The 19,847-nt window shown below is 31.0% G+C and overlaps 1 protein-coding gene across 3 annotated transcripts in view; it reads right to left on the minus strand.

The window, feature by feature from the left end:
• The window catches only part of Pld (Phospholipase D), an 86,510-nt gene that overhangs the window by 51,624 nt on the left and 15,039 nt on the right, over window positions 1-19,847 (minus strand). For all 3 annotated transcript variants that reach the window (XM_085816552.1, XM_035352699.2, XM_085816553.1), the window contains 5 exons: window positions 18,622-18,782; window positions 15,228-15,380; window positions 11,699-11,848; window positions 10,860-11,025; window positions 7,715-7,825 (listed from right to left, as the gene is read on the minus strand). In XM_085816552.1, coding sequence (XP_085672678.1) covers window positions 7,715-7,825; window positions 10,860-11,025; window positions 11,699-11,848; window positions 15,228-15,380; window positions 18,622-18,782 — 741 coding nt within the window. The remainder of the gene's footprint in view (window positions 1-7,714; window positions 7,826-10,859; window positions 11,026-11,698; window positions 11,849-15,227; window positions 15,381-18,621; window positions 18,783-19,847) is intronic.

Below are 19,847 nucleotides of genomic sequence, written 5' to 3' on the forward strand. Positions count from 1 at the left end.
CCTAATATTAATTTTTTTTGTTTATTCCCTCCCCCCCAGCCTTAAAGCAAAGTCTAACTGAAATTCAGTCTATGGTTTCACTGAATCAGTTGTGCACTCCCTTTCTCTAATTATTTATGGATGATTTGAGGTTTATGGAGTAATATTAGACAATAATAAGTTGGGCAGATTCAAGATAAAGAGATGCAGAAATGGAGATACCTTATTAGAGACATTGTAATGTTAATATTACTTTGCATTCTTATCAAAATGTTTCTGTTAAAAAAATAATATTGCAAAAGCTATCTGTAGTTTACCCATGACTAGTTTTCATTTGTCACGTTCTAAATGTAATCACATTCTTCAGAAATTAAATTATTTGCATAATTTTCCCTTCTTGATTTTTGGATGATAAAATCAATTAAAAAAAGGGGGGAATACCTCCTTTTAATTTTATGCGAATATAACTAACTTAATGGAGTGTTTATGAATGAATTAAAAAAATACTCAGAGGGGAAAATAATTACCTCTAAATATGACTGCAAGTATTCTTCAGCTCTAGAGCCAGTTGAAGGATTTTATGGCCTATACATAAAGATGCCTATGGGACCCAACGTACGTCCCTGTTTGAAATTTTATTTTCTGATGCCCATTCAGAATATTAATCATTCAACAATCATTTCACTTTGAGGGGGGGAAAGGATATTTAAGTAACATTTTTTCTACATTAACAATTTTCAAAATTCTTAATTTTGTGTTACAAATGCATTAAAGGCTGCAAAGCAACATTTGTGCAATATTAATTCAAAAGCATAATAGTTTCAGTTGAACAAGACTTAACATACAGTTACTTAATTAAAAATTACAATATATTTTCTAATTCTGCATGCAAAATTTTAAAACACCCCCCCCCCCTCCAAAAAAAAGTATTTTCTTGATTTACATTGTAAATCTTCTCTTAAAAATACTGTACAAAGTCCGAGATCTGGACTCATCAGCACTTCAGTGATTCCAGATGTGGGATTTTTCTGGATATCAGATAATCAGTTTAAAACTAGTAAGGTGACATGCAGAAATTATAAAAATAAAAATATGAAATCGTAATTAAGAAATAATGACGCATTTATGATCTAAAGGTATCAAAACTTATTTAAAAAAAAGGTTAAGGTTTATTTATTTACTTTATTAAACTTTTCTTTCAATGTAAGTTGTTTAAGTTGCTTTTTTTATGCTAATACTTTGTCTTTAATTTGGTAGACAGACATAATTTCTTGCTCAGTTACAAAGTTCCATTATTCAAGTCCTGCAATTGCTGCATTGAGAATTCCAACTAACTTTTCAATCAAAAATTTTTCATTTTCAATAACCTCTCTGTCACTTTCTTCACTATTAATAGCAGCATTTTCTGGATCTAGAATCATACTACAGATTTCGCCATTCGTTAATTGATTAATGACTGGGGCATTGTCGTCGCAATAGAAAACTTTTATATCAGGGATGGGCAAACTTTTTCGGTCGCAGGCCAAAAATCGAAAGAAAAAAGTTTGGCAGGCCAAGATTAATTTTTCAAAAATTTTAAAAATAATATACAAGTACCGTAATTTCGGGTAGATAAGCTGCCCTGGTGATTCCCGCACACATGATAATTGACTGAAAACAAATAAAAGGTCATTGAATAAGCCGCAGCCAAGCATTCCGAAGCATGGCAATTAATATTCAGTAATTCAATAATTCCCTCCCATATTGGTGTAATCATCATTGATAACATTTACAACATAAATATAATCAGTAATATATTAATAAAGAAGAAACAGCTTATCTTGAACTTGACGAAAATGAACTCTGATGATTTCTAATATATTATTTTTACGTTTTCAGTAAACTCCACTTATCAGCATAAATTACCACGTTATGAAAAAGAATATGTAAATTAGATAAACAAACAGAATTTTCTAATAAAATTAAACTACATTTATTTATACAAAACCTTCAAAATCTGACTCATCGATGTCTGATTTAAATAAATTTAACAAATGACCATCAAGGTCAGTTTCATCATTCTGTTCTAAATCCACTTCTTCCAACATCACAGTCTTCACTTTCATTTTCTTTTTCAATGATTTCCGATTTAATGAAAGCCGATACGATCATATCAGCTCGGACTGATTGCCATGCTTTATCGACCCATAAGGCAGCCACCTCATACGAAGCTTTTCTCATTTGTCCGGAATTCGTGAAGGAATGGAGTCCGCTTTGCCTCCATTCCTCCGACTGCTTTCGTAGTTTGTGCTTGAAAGTTCTACTGATAGTGAGATCTAGCGGCTGTCAAATTTTTGTAAGCCCACCTGGTATCACTGAGACATCGGTGCTAAGTTTTTTTGCTTCAGATCTTACAGTAACAGCTAAATGGGATCGCATTGAATCCAGAACAATGAGCCCTCGGGGTTGGCAAAAAGCATCTTTTCTTTTCCGATAAATTTCTCTAAGCCAAAACAACATCACTTCTTCACACATCCCTCCTTTTTTATTGGCACAAATAATAACTCCTTTTGGGAAGTTTCCTTTCGGAATTGTTTTTCTTTTGAAAATTATCAAAGAGGTTAACTTTTCTCCATCGGCGGCACAATACAAAACACTAGTAAAAGAAGTCTTTTCATTCCCGATTGTTAACACTGATATAGTTTTTCCCCTATCGAATGAACAGTTCTGCTCGGAGGACAGTCAAAAGTAACGGGCACTTCGTCCATATTAATTATTTGCCCTCTTTTCAAATTTTGTTTTTAAATTTTCTTAGACGTGTACTCCAAAAAAGCTATCTTTTTTTCAAGCCAGTCTACTGGAAGCTTTTGTCCAACCGTTGTTTTGGTCTGGATGGATAATTTCTTTTGCTTCATGAACCTGAAATACCAATTAGGTCCTCTAACAAAAATTTTAATGCTCATTTGTTGAGCAAACCTTCGCTTGACGGCGAATTCTAACTGTTGATACTGATAATTCACTTTCTCTCTGCTGTATTGTCCATTTCTTTAAATTGTCTTTCAAAACAGGCAGGCTATGACACCAGTTCAACGAGATCTTTTATTTTTAGGCATTTTCTCTAATTCTTCTTGTTCAGACTTCTACTGCCGAATGCAACGCTCGTCAACTTGAAATTCTTTAGCCGCAGCACGTTTTCCAATTTTGATGGCTTTCTTCACTGCCGAAAGCTTAAATGCAGCTGTAGAAATTTTTCTTTGAGTAGGAGCTATAATAATAATAATATTTTTAAAGTGCAAATGATAAGGCAAACAAAAAGCAAGCTACAAAGCAGTAAAAACATGTATGAATGAACACCGCACTTGGCAAGTAAACGTAGCTGTTGCCAGTAAAATAAAAACTCATAGGAAAACAAGAAAAAACCCATGGAGTTTAGGAGGAAGTACATGCATTACAGTGTCTTTACAGAGAGCGCCACCTACCTTAGGGGAGTTTGGACTCAGTGCACCGCCTTAGCGCAATCTGAGGTTAGAATATTGCAGCGAATTCTGCGTTACTTACGATCTGAATTAGCAAAGTTTTAAGGACAGAATAAAAATAAAATTCCCTCAGATACGCCGCCAACCTAAATTTTCAACTTTTAAACACATATAAGCCATGGCTTATCTACCCGAAATTACAGTATTATAAATTAAATATGTTAATTACATGAATGAAATTGCGATTTCATTTTTAAAAGTTCCTTATATTAAGGTTCGAAGTAAGATGTGCTGATTCTAAGGAATGCGGCTAAATGCTCATCTCTCAGTCTACTTTTAAAATAATTCTTTCTTAGGTTTATAGTTGAAAACACTTGTTCACATATATAAGATGAAGCAAACATAGCACTGATTTTCTGGGCGTGAGCTATTAAATTTGGGAAACTTACCTTCAATATAGATTTACAAAACTCTAACTTAGGCATATTTAGAAACAACTGCTTGAGATGATTGTTAGATTGCAACTCAATTAATTCAGGCTGCAAATATGACCTCACTGCTTCACAATTTACATTGAAAGGTATGGTAAAAATATCCAGTTTTGATTGAATGGCACTGAAATCTGTATTCGAACACAAAATGCAGTTTTTTCAAGCCATCTTCATAATTCATAAGCTTCTCTTCATTTACTGAGGGTATAGAATTTAACCTCAAGAAATGAGACAAGTCGTTCTTAGTTAGCTGCCCAGCAAACAGATTAAGTTTTAAGTTAAGATTAAGTTTTTTATAAGAGGTCTAATTCACCTATATTGGATTCCCATATGTCTGTTCAAGAAAGAGATAACGCTTGTTGACGCCAATCTACAGCTATAACTTAACAAAGAACTTCCGCTTTTAACACTTGCTGCCTGAAAAGTTGTCTGTGCTTGCTATTTCCGTCGATTTATGTTTTGTAGAACAAAAATAGAGAAAGTAAAAAGATCATCAGTCCTTTGAAAAAAAGGATGAAAAAAATAATATTTAAACAAAGTAGAAAAGGAGATGGATATATAATATATAAATATATACTTCTTTTAATTTGCCTCACCGGCAAATCAAAATTCTATCCGCGGGCCAGATAGAAACTTCCGGAGGGCCGTAGTTTGCCCACCCGTGTTATATCATCTTCATTTATTACTGCTTCTCCACATTAAGTAAAGTAAAGTATAATTTTAGTCTAGCTTAATAGCATATGCTATACTGTCTATGTATCATGAGACTGGCGCCAAAAGACAAGTTGTTCCGCTCAATTTTGTCTTGCTTTTATTGTGCACAGACAATTCGATTGCAAGATCGAACTGTATTATTTATTATACTTAGATCAATTTCTTGCACATGCTTAAGGCTTATCTGAATCCTGAATAAATAAATTTCAACATATACTTAAGGCTTATCGGGGTCTGCCCTAGATATCTTACCACCTGATGCAGTCTCTGTGGGTCCTAAATTCTTTTACCAGGCTAAATTCTAAATTTCTGCCACCCTAAATTTTGGATCCCAGTGCTTTCCCTATATTCTAAAAATTTTTCATTCCTTAAATTTGTTGCTCGGTGCTTTTCTAAATTAAAAAAAAAAAAAAAAAAATTGTCTTCCTTAAATTCTGCCACCTGGTTATTGTTTCTTCAATAATGAGGTATTTATTTAGAGTCAAAGTGAAATTAAGAATCGGGACTATCCAAGTTGTATTATTGGGGGGATGAAATGCGCATGTATAAAGCATACAAAAATGGGGGGCTGTTAGTGGTTTTCAGGTCTGGATTTTAGATCATTCCGGATATTGGACATTCAGATCTCGAACTTCGTACTTTATATAGCTTATTTCTTTTTTTTTTTTTAAATACTTTTTTGAGCAGTTTTTATAAAACCAACCACTGTCTTGTGCTTTTATAATTATTACATAAAATTAAAAATCATACTTTTTTTGGTTGTTTCCAGAGTCCACCCGTCCTTTTCTAAATTAGTAATTTAAATATTCCTATTTTTTAGTTTTTGAGCAGCTAACTGATTTCTTAGTGCCCAGTTTGCCTTTCTGCAGTTGATATAGAAAGATTTTTCTTGCTTTCTTCACTCACTGAGGATCATCAAGTAATAACTTATTAGTTTTAACTTCAGAAGCTGGACAGGGGAATGCATTTGCATAATTCAAGTTTCAATAATCCAATAAATTTCATTATTTTTTAGAAACATTTCTATTAAACAGTAATGGGAACGATGAATTTATGAACACTTATACCTTTCACAATGCAATTTGATTACCTAGTTGCATTATTTACAATTATATATAAATTTTCTAAAGAGCATTATTTAATCTCTTTTTCTCATGAAATATGTAAAATTATTTTCCTTGTTTTACTTCGTTAACGATTTCCAGAAAACATTTTTTAATGTATATATTCTTAATCTTTTTAGTCTCAGTGACATGTTATTAATCAGATTATTCAACTGAAAAATTACTTTTAAAAAATAAATAAACATCCTTCTACTTTCAACAATTCTGTCATACAAATCAAACTAAGGTTTTTAATTAATGTTTTGATATATTCTGACAGAAAGACAAATTACCTTATTCTGATGATCTGAATTTTATAAACTGATTTTAAAAAGCAGAATGATGGAAATTATAGTTTTTAATAAAATCAACAAAGCTATTTTACCTGAAAGTCAAGGAATTAATTGAATGCTCATATAAATTGCTATAGAACAAACAGAAATAGCAAATGATACTGCTTTAAAAAATTCTCTGTGTTGAATTCCTTTGACATATCATACTATGCAAGGAAAAATGCCAATTTTTAACAAAAACCAAAAAACAAAGTTACCTGTGAGGAACCAGCTTTGATAAAATAAATAAATAAAAACAAATATTTAAATCAAATTGTTGCAAAAGAATTGAAGTATTTTCAACAGCAACAAACAACTGTAGAATTTCATAGAACTTGCAATTTTTATTCAAAAATTAAATCCCAAACAGGAGACCAGAATTTGGACAAATTATTAATTTTCATAATTAATGCATGTAAATGAGGAATTTTCTCAGCGTTCTTGTGGTAATGGCATGTTTAAATGTAATTTGTTACCATACTACAAATTTTTATGAACAAAATTATGAATTTATAATAAATTGATTTTTTATGCTTATGTTTCCTGTTTCCTGTTCAGATTATATTTTTTTCTTTATATTTCTATAATGCCCAATAAATTTTGAATAAACCATTTATTTTTATCCTTAATATAATTTTAATTATTATTACATTTTCAGTAAGTTTTTTAGAAAGTAAAAACACCAGTAAACTGATTTTAATCCACAATTTAATTCAGTTACTGGTAGTTGTAAATATTGCTAAATTTACAATTCCTAGTATAAATCGGAAATATAATAATGGGAAACTCTGTTTCAAGATTTTTAACACACTGTAATCAATCTATCCCCTCCAGAGGAAGAGGCTTATTAGTTGGCAAGGCCTGCCGATACTTAATGTGCCTAGATGGATGCAAAGATGCCAGTCTTGTTTCAACCTATACCTGTGATCAATATATAATTATAGACTAAAATTTCAGTGCTTGAAAGTTTAAAAAAATTTAAAGCAGTAACAATAATATTTTTTCAAAGAGAAATTGTCTTTTACTAATACTTTCGTATTATACCTCCCTCTACAATATGGGCCAACCTGCAATTGTAAGTGCTGCGGTGCCTCTAAACTGGCCTTATCCAGTTCACATTGTTTCAAATCATTATCTACTAAAGGATGATCTTCACATGTGATGTATTAAAAAAAGGAGTCATATACAAAGTATACTATTGGATTTACAATACACTAAAAATAATTTCAAACTTTTTTAGAAGAAAGGGCTTTCTGTATTGAACTATACACACAGAACACAATTTCAGAGAGAGAAGCCAATATGATTAAATTCAACTACAGGCATAGGCATCCAAACTGACCCTCTTTTCAAAGGTACAATAATGTATAGAACGCAGCAAGAAGTAAGATGACTACCCACAATTCCAACAATTTGATCTTCTGTGGAGGTGGTAACTTTAGAAAAGTAAAGTTCGGTACTAGTGTTTATGCTCTTTCCTTACGTATTCTTTACTTTTCAAAGCGGCCATCACAACAGGGTTCACTGTGTACCCCAATACAGTTGTTCAATATATGTTACGTTAGTTCATAACACAGCATATTATGATAGTTAATAACAATATCTTCAGTTCAAAAAAGAAATATGAAAAAATGAAATACCTTGATATTTGGATGCATTTGTACAAGCTGTTGTTTACTATATAAGCTATTAATCACAAGAGCCAATTCAACTTCTTTATATAACAGAACAAAAACTTTAACTCCTTGTTGCTGAGGAAGGGGAAAAACAAATATAATTTTCACTAAAAAGTCAGTAAACATGCTAACTCATAAAATATAAATTACTTGTCAACAACTTTTATATTTCCTTGTCATCAAAATTTAATTTAAGGGAAGTAAAAAGACAAAATTTTACTCTCATGAATTTGCTAAAAGGTGACTGTATACATATTTTGGCAAAGGGTGCACAGTTAACACTCAATATTCTAATCTTCACAATTAGCCCTAACAGTCTTTAGTTTACCAAATTATTTGACTGCTGAATTTCTTCCCATTTTCTAGTCATGTACAAGGGAAACTGAACAAACGTATTTATGTGAAGGAGAATTAGGTTCTGCTGCTATATACCCAATTGTTTTCAATTTAAGAATAAATTAGCATACAGTAAAACATCTCAATTAAGAAACCATGCAGGATACATAACCTAGAGAACTGCTTTTCTTAATTTAGAACTTAAATTCAAATCTAGGATGAAAATTTTCTTTCTAATTTCTTATACTGCAATGCTTTATTTATACAGACCTTATATAACAGTTAGGTTCATTTAATAAGAATGCTTTATTTTCACAATTACCTGCTTTGAAAGAAATGAAATTAGTTGGTAAGAAAAACAGAACAGCAATGTATGAGATTTAAGTTTATGCTTTTGCTACTCAAAGAAAGGCACATTAATTTAACATAATAAAGATTTTTTATATAATTCAAACATAAAAGTTCGGAGCTTTTATAGACTACTGAAATTTCAGTTTAGTTACTTACATTAAATATATCAATCTGATAACTTAAGTTTTCCATTGATTTTATTTGCTTAATTGAAAAGAAACAACCATTATTTTTAATTATTTTTTAGAAACAGACCTTATTTCATTAAAAATGTAATATGGTATTAAATCATATTAAAATATCTTTATCCTTGTCTCAGCTGCGTGCTAAAATTATGCATGAAACATAATACATCTCATAATGCATTTTAAGGGGGGGTGAAACCAAATCCTAGCTTTTGGTAACAAATAATTACTAATTCTCGCTTTTAAAGGAAACCACATACTAATATTTTGACATCTAAATGTTATGTCCATGAAAATAGTTGTATTTGCTACTTGCCATGTAAAACAGAGTGCGACCCATTTGCTACATCTGTATTGTATCTGTTCATAGATAAGGCAATTTTGACAAGAAAAGGAGCCCTCAACCAACACAAAGCTCATCTGTGGGCTTTTGAAAACTCCCATGGTATGTGAATACATGTACCTCAAAGATGGTTCTCTGCCAGTGTTTGGGCTGACACAGTTGGAGACCATCTTCTTAGACTGCACTTTATTTACCCCCTTTATTTGGATGAAAAGGCATACTTGATTTTCCTGCATCAAGTCCTGCCCAAATTTGTTGAAGAAGCACACGTTCCTCAGTCACTGCACAACTCAATGTGTTTCCAGCATAATGAGCTTAGGGATGAAAGATTAGACCTATAGAGAGATAACATCCTTGATGCTTATGTGTGTCCTTGTGCTGGAGTAATAGGTGATAATTTCCTGCTTCAGGATGACAATCTGTGTCACGTTGCTCACATTATAGATGATTATTTTCAGCAGCAAACAAATTCAGTGCATGGAGTGGCCAGCTTGATCCCCAGACCTGAATCCTATCGAGCATGTTTGGGATGTTTAGGAAGACGTACAGCTGCTCTCAGTCCTCTACATGAGACCTTTACAACTGCTTTATAAGAGCAATGGCTCTCCTTTCCTATGGAACTGATAGACTACATACTGTAAAGGCCCTTATTCTCGCGAGCCCATCGTTATTGCGAAAATTTAAGTCTCAGGAAATACTTTTTTTTTCTGCCTCAAAGAATAATAAAAAATCAGAAAATTTTCACTTACCCAAAATTTAATGATTTATTGCACAGTTATAAGCTTTTTCTTGACAACTTTCATTCTTATAATTATTTTTTGAATAATATACAACTAGATTTCTCAAATATAAAACAATAAAATTCATAGAAGGCAGCTCATTCACTTAGAATACTATTTATACATACCAGCTTCTTTGAAGCCATTCAAAATTATCTCATGCTAGCCTTCAATACCGTTAAATACGCGCAAGCCAAGATGAGTGAATCGGTTTTAGTCGTGGTATTCGCAAGTCCACAGATTCTTTTTCCTCTAGAAATTGAAGCTCATTAGAATACCACTCAAACTCATTCTTGAGCAAAACGCTTGAACTCACCATTTAGACGGGAACGGGGGGGGGGACGAACTTTTCGAACAAAAGGAAGTTTCTTAAAATGCTTTACGCAAAAGATGTACTTTTGGAATTTTTCAACTTTCTCACTTTACTTATGTACTTTTGAAAGTTTTCAACTTTCGGTTCTGTTCACATAAAATTAGCGAAATTTTCAGCTCACAAAATCACTGATATATTCATTTTCGTGAAAATAAGGGCCTTTACAGTAATTGAGAGCATCATGCACCACTGTATATATTGTATTGCTTCTAGGGAAGATTCATATTCTATATTGAAGGTAATTTTCCTACACCAAACTTGACAAATCTGATTTGTTCATTTTATATGTGTGCTATTTTTTTTTTTTTCCATGTTATTTTATACCTTACTATTTGCTGTCTACTGTGGACCAGTTTCATTAGTACAAGTACTTTTCAAGTACTGTATTTGATGGCATATAAGACGCACTTTTTTTCCTAAATTTGGTCTCAAAAAAGTTACCTGCGTCTTATACATGAAGGGCGCAGTCTTACATGTAAAGGTAACTGCATTCAATAATTGCTTATTTGGCTTTTAAGAAATGTGGGAACTAAAAGAAACCACGCTATTGAAACTTTTTTTTCCTTATGTGTGGCCGTCTAAATACGGGTGCGTCTTATATGCCGTCAAATATGGTAATTATCATTTCTGCTGTTTTTCCTTAATTAATGATAACCAATGTATTATCTATGTGAAGAACAAAATAAAAGTAACTTAGAAAGAGTAAAAAAATAAAAACATAAATATATAAGAAAACTCTTACTGCTTTTCGTCTAAGAATATGATCCAACCGCCAAATTTCTCCTTGAATGACAGGACGTTTCATATACAATTCAGGACTTAACCACCAGTCAGCTATAAAAATCTCCTCTTTTGCCTTTTCTAATGCATCAGCAACTGCTTCAAAATAAGTCGCTCCATCAACAAACCTAACATGGGTTATATTTAGCATCAAATAATGATCATAATAGTGGGATGATAACTACAACACAAATTAAATATGTTAAATAAACATTATGCAGTTCTCTAATATAAACAGCTATCAGAATTGATATGAATTATATTGCTTGAGGTAATTTTTAACTGCAAACAGATCATCACTACAATTTATCAGCCATTGCTTTAAAACAGGATTTTAAACTAAAGGTTTACTGATTACTTTATTCGTTGCATTCGACCATTTTATTATTTCATGCATTTTTAATGTCTACATAAAAGCTTCACTATGCAATTTAAAGTTATTAACACACTCTTTCAATACTAATACTTCAAACACATATAAATGATTTTAGAAACCCTGATACTTTAACGACTTAGAAAATCCAATCTTACATAAGCAAATATGTAAATAATGATAATACATAATCTTAAAAAAGAAACTTTTTTTTTTCAGGAAGGGGATATGTAATTAATCTGAATCAAGTATTTTCAAAACATCTAGTAGTCCTACTAAGAATTTTTTTAGGGGGAAAGGGAATTACTAAAACTGTACATTATTATAGACAATTAATTCATACTGACAAGAATAATAATGCATGTGTATCAAAGAAAAATTATTCAAGTTTCAACATGCCAGTACATTAGATTCAAATATACAATTACCATCTACATTCATTGTTAGTCCTAACAGGAGCAAAAGCTCCATAACGATTTGGCTGCGTAAAATCTCGACCTGTCGTTTTAGCTGTATCGGCCAAGCATTCTGTCCATTCTCTTGCTTTCCTTCTCGTCCAGCATCTCACCAGTAAACGTCTGAAATTAATATTAAATTAACACTAAGTAATAATTAGTATACAAAAAGTTAAGTCTTGAATTTAGCAGCCAGAATGATTTTAAAGAACTACACTGATATATGACTTAACAAATACTTAATTCCAAGATAGGCATTAAAAAGAAAAGAATGTATAAGTACCAAAACAACGTTAGGTTCTATTAAAAAGTCTGTCCATATGGGAACTGTCTGTCCATATGGCCAAAACATTTTCCCTTACCTTTTTTTTTTTAAGTTACTTAGAAGTTTTAGTTTACAAAAGACTTACTTTCTATCTAATTTTTCAGTGCAAAGCAATCAAAAACTAAAGAATACTAAACAGATATCAAGAAAATAATTTGATGAGAAATCTTAAGATCATTACTATCCCATTCAAAAAATAATTTTAATATTATCGAGGAAAATAATAAATTTTAAGGCTGCCATATTTCATATTAAAATATTTTATTCAAATACATTTTTAAACTTTGAAGTCTTCAATCTAATCATCTAACTCAACACAAATGAATTTCCTAGTTATTTAGATACAAGCTGAGATCAAAATAAGAATACAATATTAGGATGTTTAATAGCTACGAAACTAAATATATAAATGCACATTAAAAAGTTTAGATTACTTTCCCATTGATATTTCCTTTAATTAAAACAAGTATATTTACTTAGTAATAATGGATAAGAAATTATAAAGAAGAATTAACTCAAAAATCCCCATAAAAATACATTCTAAGGTTATAAGTCACCTGACAACTTTTAAAATAAGGCAAAAAAAGCAACCTCAGTTTCATGCAGAAAACTGTGCTGGACTAGTTTTTTTCTTTCTATTTTTAGCTCTAAGGGTGTTAGGCCAGAAGGGCTATTAATTTCATTTTGGCATTTTGCGTTGAAAATTTTAAATGCCCATTTCATTCGTCAAATTGTTGCCACCAAATATTATCGCCCTGTGTTATATTTAAAGAAATTAAATAATGAAGAATCTGCATAAATGTATGTATGTTTCTCGCACTGTGATAAAGCAACAGTACCTAGAGTCATCAAATTCTGAATAACATAATCCTTCACCGAATATGGACATCTGGAAGCCTAATTTGGAATTTGTTTTATTATCAATTTCATATTTTGTAACACTTTAATGAATTTCTGATTAACAAACTTAACGATTTCAAAGCGAGGCAACAACAACAATATACGGGAGGTGCTAACTATGCAGTTCTGCTCCAATTTTGTTGGAAAACAACTTAGACAGTGAATCCAAGGTAATCTTTCATTATCAAATCAGTTGAAAGAATTTTTGACTTGCCAGTATTTTAAATGGTTCATTTGCCGCACAGATACTACAGACTTACAAACACATATGCCTTTCCATGATTTAAACACAGCCCAATGATATAGCAGCTCACATTGTAAACTATTACACTGATCAGGGGTGGCACAACAGTTTGTCAAAAATATATGTTGGTACAACCATGGCAATGAACCAAGCTAGAAGTTATGCAATAGTTTGAAGAGGAACTGCTTCATATATTAATCAGTTTGCTCCCAGATACAGATAAACTTTCAGCATTGATATCAACCCAAGTCTGTAAGATGAATTAAATTAAAAAATAAGGATTTTAGAATCTATGCTTGCTAAGCATTGGCTTTGGTCCAGAAAACATATTTCTAAAGGGTTAGCAAAAACTTTTCATAAGCATGCCTCATATTGCATAATTACATATTGCAGATAAAACTAGGCTAACAACATGCTATTATATCACGACCAATAAAAGACGTTCCTCTTCTAAGTATGTAATGGCTTTACATATACTGTATACTAAAATACAATACCCATGTAGATAAAATACATGATAAACTGGCAATATATTAAATTAAACTATTCTTGTTATAAATTTATACTGTTTATGATAATTATAATAAAAAACAATATTTAAGCATTTAAGAAAATTTTCATCTGCCTAAAATTTTGTGAGAATATCTGAAAAAATTATTTTTTATAATACTTTTTACTTATCATGAAATTACAGGAGCTTATATATAATCCTGTCAGAGGAAATGTTGCTGTCACTGTTCAGTGATCTGCACCTATAATATACTGATAATATATGTATATATATGTAAAAAATAAAATATCTATCTTTCAAAAACTAAATTAATAATAGCTCTTTAACTCGTATTTTCATTCTATATAACACAGCAATAATTTTTTTAACTCCCTGCAATTCTGATGCATACTTACCATCAATGAAATATGAACCCAACATCTGGACATTTAAGTGTCATGTGATATGAAATGTAATCCAGTATAAAAAGTTAATAGTATGCCAACTCTTTCTTCATTCTTCACCTCTTCTTCTTTTCACTGAGTTGCCTTGTCCCTAGTTTTACTTTTCTAATTTTGTCCATTGTTTAAGAAATGTAAGCTGAACAAAACTGAGGGGTGCATAGCACATCCACAGTGATGATGTGCATCATCAATGAATAAAACTATGTGTGGAATTTACTGTTATGTGTGTTCTTCATATTATAATGCAGAGAACCACCACCAGTCCATTGCAACTTACTTTCACCAATGCATCTTATCACAATAATGGCACAGTCTTATTATATATATTTGCACCTATAATATACTAAATACATATATATATATATATATATGAGAAATTGTAGAGAGCTCTCCATAAAGTTACCAGGAGCTGTGGCTCCAAATGCACCTATAATATACTAAATATATAATGTTTACGTCATAAAATGAATGTGAAATACTATATTTCGACAACTTTGAAAAGGGCCTGGTATGTATAAAAGTAATGAGCTTATCTACATGGGAGTAAATGCAGTTAATAGTTGAAAGGGGCAAAAAAAAAAATAACATTAATTAATGATTGTCGGAGCCAAAGGTTTACCATCTTCTCCCCCCCCCAAAAAAGGGCACAAATTTAAAACAAAATCAAAGACTTTTTAACAGTTGAAGAGATAAATGTTTTTAAGCATTAATTCTAACCATAATTTTATTCATCCCCAATTTTTTCCATTTTCAATCAATTGTAAACATATATATGTTTCCAAGCTTTTTATATGTAGATTATTATCATTTCAGAAATTAAATGTTATTGCTATTCCAGCTGCCATTAAGAATATCTGCCAACTATATTGTCAACAGCAAAATCTTATCACAATTTTTCAAGTTAGTTTTTCCACTTACAGGATAATATTATAAAACTAAATTACCTAATTTACAAATGAGAATACAAATAACCTTAAAAAATCATATCAATTTCATTTAATATAACACCTTCAAAATATAAAATGTGGTTCTTTATATGATAAAATTAAGAAATTAGCATTACACGAATACTTTCTTACCTAGTAAGGTTAGAGATTTGAAGCCCATGATGTATGCCAGTGGCAACAAAACCACAGTCAACTTTAAACCCTTGATCCATCAATAAAATGCACCTCACACGACCATCTTTGGGTTTCATATATCCTATCCAAGAATCTTTAATAATCAGCCACCTAAAAATATATAACAATCAAAGGTATTTTTCCGTTTCGCCGGCGCAAATCTCGCCAAGCGGACTTTATTGGCGACAACAAACAGTATACACATAAAAAATTTTAACAAATGTTAGTTTTAAGAATTTTTTATTTTGAAGGCATAAACATTTTAATATAGTTTAAAAATTTTTAAAAAGCCAATAAATAAAGACAATAAAAAGGGATTAATTTAAGAATTTACTATGCTTTCATGTTTCAACATGAAAAAGAAAAATTCAAATCTGATTCGCCGGTTCATATCACGTGACCCCACCACATAAACTAATCTACAAAAATCTAATTCTCTCAGTAATTATCTACATTAATTTCAAGTTAAATCTTAATTTGGAATACAAGTTTAAATGCAAGAATTATTTCAATTCATACAAATGGCTTACTCAGAAATTATGTAAAACCTCGGTGCTTTACTTCGCTAGTGCATTTTTATTAGAATTGATGAATTTAACCCTTGACTTTGCCTTTTCTATATTTTCGCCTTCAGGAGAGCAGTGTAATTGCATCCTAATTGACTTAATTACCGCGAATGTCCTTAGTACATAAAATTGAACTATCTGTAATCTATGTAATTGTATGTCTGTAATCTATGTAATTGTATGTTGGTATCTATGTAATTGTATGCCAATATTGAAAGAAAAATCAATCTGAGAAGAAATGACTGCAACTTGTTTTGAAAATGAGGCGTTAAAGGCTACCAGCGAGGATATTCCGTTTGGCATCGGTTGTACCATTACTGGCGAATTTATTGCTTGCACCGGCAAAACGGAAAAGTACCCAATCAAATGAAATAGTGCAATAAATTAATAACAAATAAAAAAAGTAATTGTTTAAAATGCAATTATGTAATATCGGAATACTGGCAGGCTCTTTACTAATTAAGACACCATTTTGCACTGCCCCATAAAGGGGCATCAGGATGGTTCTTATGGGGTTTCATTGATTTGGATGGTAGTTTTGTACCTAGTTTCTAGGTACCCTAAAGAAACTAGGTACAACACTACCATCCAGATCAATGAAATAATATGAACCATTTGTCATAAAACACTCAAAAATAAAACAAAACAAAAAAATCTGCATAATTTCAGATTTTATATTATGTTCAAAGGGGTACTGCTCACTTTGAAATCGTTAAGTAATTAAAAATTCATTAAAGTTTTACAAAATATGAAATAGATAATAAAACAAATTCCACATTCCAAATTTGGGATTCCAGATGCCCATATTCGAGTGGAGGACTACTAATTCAAAATTTGGTGTCTCTTTTTTCGCAATGCGAGAAACATACATACATTCATACATATTCTTCATTATTTAATTTCTTTAAATATAATGCAGGGCTCTAATATTTGGTGGCAACAATTTAAAAAGTGAAATGTCACAAAATGCCAAAATGAAATTAATAGGCCTCCTGGGCTAATAACGTAATTCATAATTATTGTTAGTAAAGGCAACAATAACTTTAATTAGACAAAAAATGCATTTGCACAAACAGTAATTATAAAGACATTACCATCAGGAAAGAAACCAAACGCAACTGATGACATATGGTATCAAGGAAATAAGCAAAAAGGGGGAAAAAAGCACCAAATGGTATGGCTTCAACAGAAAAATACTGAAATATTTCTCTTAGTTTAGTTACTTCAATAAACAAAGTCTATTTGGCCTACAAAGAAAAGATCTTTCTTTTGAACTGAAAAAATACAAAATGTCAAAATTGTTAAAATAACTTTTCTATGCTTTTAAGGATTATGCTACAAAAATCCATTTAATTTTTTAATTTCATGGCGAATTCAAATGTAGGTAACTCTGAAGACTATTCAAGACAGGGGCAGGCTTTATGCACTAAAAGAAAATTATTTGTTATGTAAAGTTTGAATTATTTTATACCTACAGATCCTGAAACAACAACTGTGTTTTACCTATCATAGAATAAATTTTGAAAGAAATAAAATGGAGTTGACTGATAGCTGTGCCATGATTTTTTCTGATTTTAAAGTGGGGCAAAATAAAAATAAATGACTTCAACATCTACAATTAACATATGGCTATGAAGTACCATCTTGTGCCATTGTATTCAAGCAGTTTTAAAAAATTTCATAGTTGATAAAATTCTCTCCTGGATGAAAAACATAAGCCCTCTAGTAAGAAGAGTCCCAGAAATATGTAACAGCCACACAAAAAATGTTAATCCATGATAATCGCTGTGCCTAACAAATTATAAGAAACTTAGTACTGGATTTACAGGTATACATAAAATTAGCCATGGAACACTGCATATGAAAAAAATTAAGTTTGTCAATGTGTTACTAATAAATTAACAGAGCACCAAAACACACAGCATGTCAAAAATCAGTAAAGAAACCTAAAAATTACTGAATGATAGTGGACACTGCAAATATTTCTAAAATATAACTAGTGATGAACCGTACATACCATTTTTTTTTAAGTTCCACTTTGTCAAGAAAGTAAAATATGAGCCTTTGAAGATGACCCCAAATCAACAATGGTGAAAAAAAACAACAAGAAATGAAAAAGTAATCTAGTCTGTTTTTTTTTTTTTTTTCTCCAACAGTACAGAGCTGGTCAAAGCAATTAAGTTCGAGGGACAGAAATAACTAACTAGTTCACCACTAAGTGTCTTCCAGAAATATTTTTAAAAATGAAAGTGAGGGTTCTTATTGCACCATGATAATACATCTTCTTATTCAGCAAGATGAACAGACAAATTTCTTAAGCAAAAATGCATCAAAGTGATAGAACATCCACTCTAATCACCTGATCTTGCTATGTGTGACCAACGTATATTTTTTAATCTAATACAAAATTTACTTGGCCACTGTTTCGAACTGAAGAAGCTAAAAAAGCATATTTTTCATCGATTCTAAAAAATGGATGGCTTGAAACATTTAATCTCTCGAAAATTTGCTTATAAAAATGAATTGATGTTGAAGAGAACTACAATAAACACTCCTAAGATTTGATAGGTTTTAACTCAATGATTTGATAAGTTAATATTTAGCTATATCTAAAACATTTCAGTGTGACCCTTGAATGACGTTTCAATAAAATGACTGTCGAAAGAATAAATAAATTTCTTACTGCATAAGCAATTTTAAAGTTAAAAGATTTTTCACTATAAAAGATTAAATGGAAATGTAAAATAAATATACACATAAGAGATATCAGCTATCAGGTTACACACCTCCATCTCCATCTACCACACCAATCTATTAAACCTCTTCTAAGACGAAAACATCCCACTGATGTTCGATGGCCGCCAGAACGTTTCTGAATTACACCTTCTTTTCGTTTTGCTCCTAAGCTACTTATAAAAGATAAAGGGCAGATTTCCAAAAAGTCCATCTATGGATTAGTACAAAATCAAATTTTAAAAGTTAGCTGTTTATAAAACATAATACACTCAAATAACAGCATTAAGGTAATAATATTGAATAGTGAACAATTAAAAGTGCATGCAAACTACAAACTATGCTATATATTTTTTTGCACAGTTGATCATTAAGTTTTTTTATGTAACCAGGAATATTCATATAATTTTAAGAAAGTTAATTCTTACACTATATGTGACTACAAGTATTTGAATGCCATTCACACATTATGTTATTTTAAATAATAAAAATATTACATTATGCAAAATTTAAAACACATACAAAAATTTTCAGATAGAAAAGGTGTAAGTCGTGTTACTAATGTTATTAAAATGATATATAATACCAATGAAATATGAGTAGATAAAGTACAGTCAAAAGTCGTTAATTTGGACACCCATAATTCGGAATGATCTATAATTCGGACCTCAAAGATAAAAACTTTCTGCGCATGCGCCCCGTTGACACATGCGCATAGGCGTTTACGCATGCGCGTAAGACTTCTTGCGACTGCAAATATGAGTGTGCGCAAGTGCAGAATACGTTTTCGCGCGCACTTTTTATGTATACGGGACGTATAAGCTAAAATTATCTAATTATCTATTTCAGTTAATGTTGATGGTTGCATTGTTCCTTAATTTTCAAATTGGATCCGGCTTATTATTTTTTGCAGACTGTAAGAGCAATACTATAAAAGTAAACTTGAACTTTCGATTATGTCAAATAGAATTTCCGATTCTGGAGCTCCCAAAGGATCGTACAAAACGAAAGTATGTTTCGATGTTCATCAAACAAAAAGTGGAATTGCTGCAAAAAATTGATAAAGACATGAAGAATGTGACAGAGAGGTTAATGAAAACGAAAAAATTTCGATTGACAAGTTAGTCGGTATTCTCGGCACAGCAATTAATGGGACTTGAACAGCAGAACTTTGTAACTGAACAAGAAATTATGTCTGTTTATAGAATTAAAGAGAAAGTATTATCACATAAAACGAAGCAACTTACATTGAAAGAAATGTTTAATAAAGTAAACAAAT

This window comes from Stegodyphus dumicola, chromosome 5, assembly GCF_044657685.1.
Source record: "Stegodyphus dumicola isolate Sdum_Otavi_A_Nest chromosome 5, ASM4465768v1".
Lineage (NCBI taxonomy): Eukaryota > Metazoa > Arthropoda > Arachnida > Araneae > Eresidae > Stegodyphus > Stegodyphus dumicola.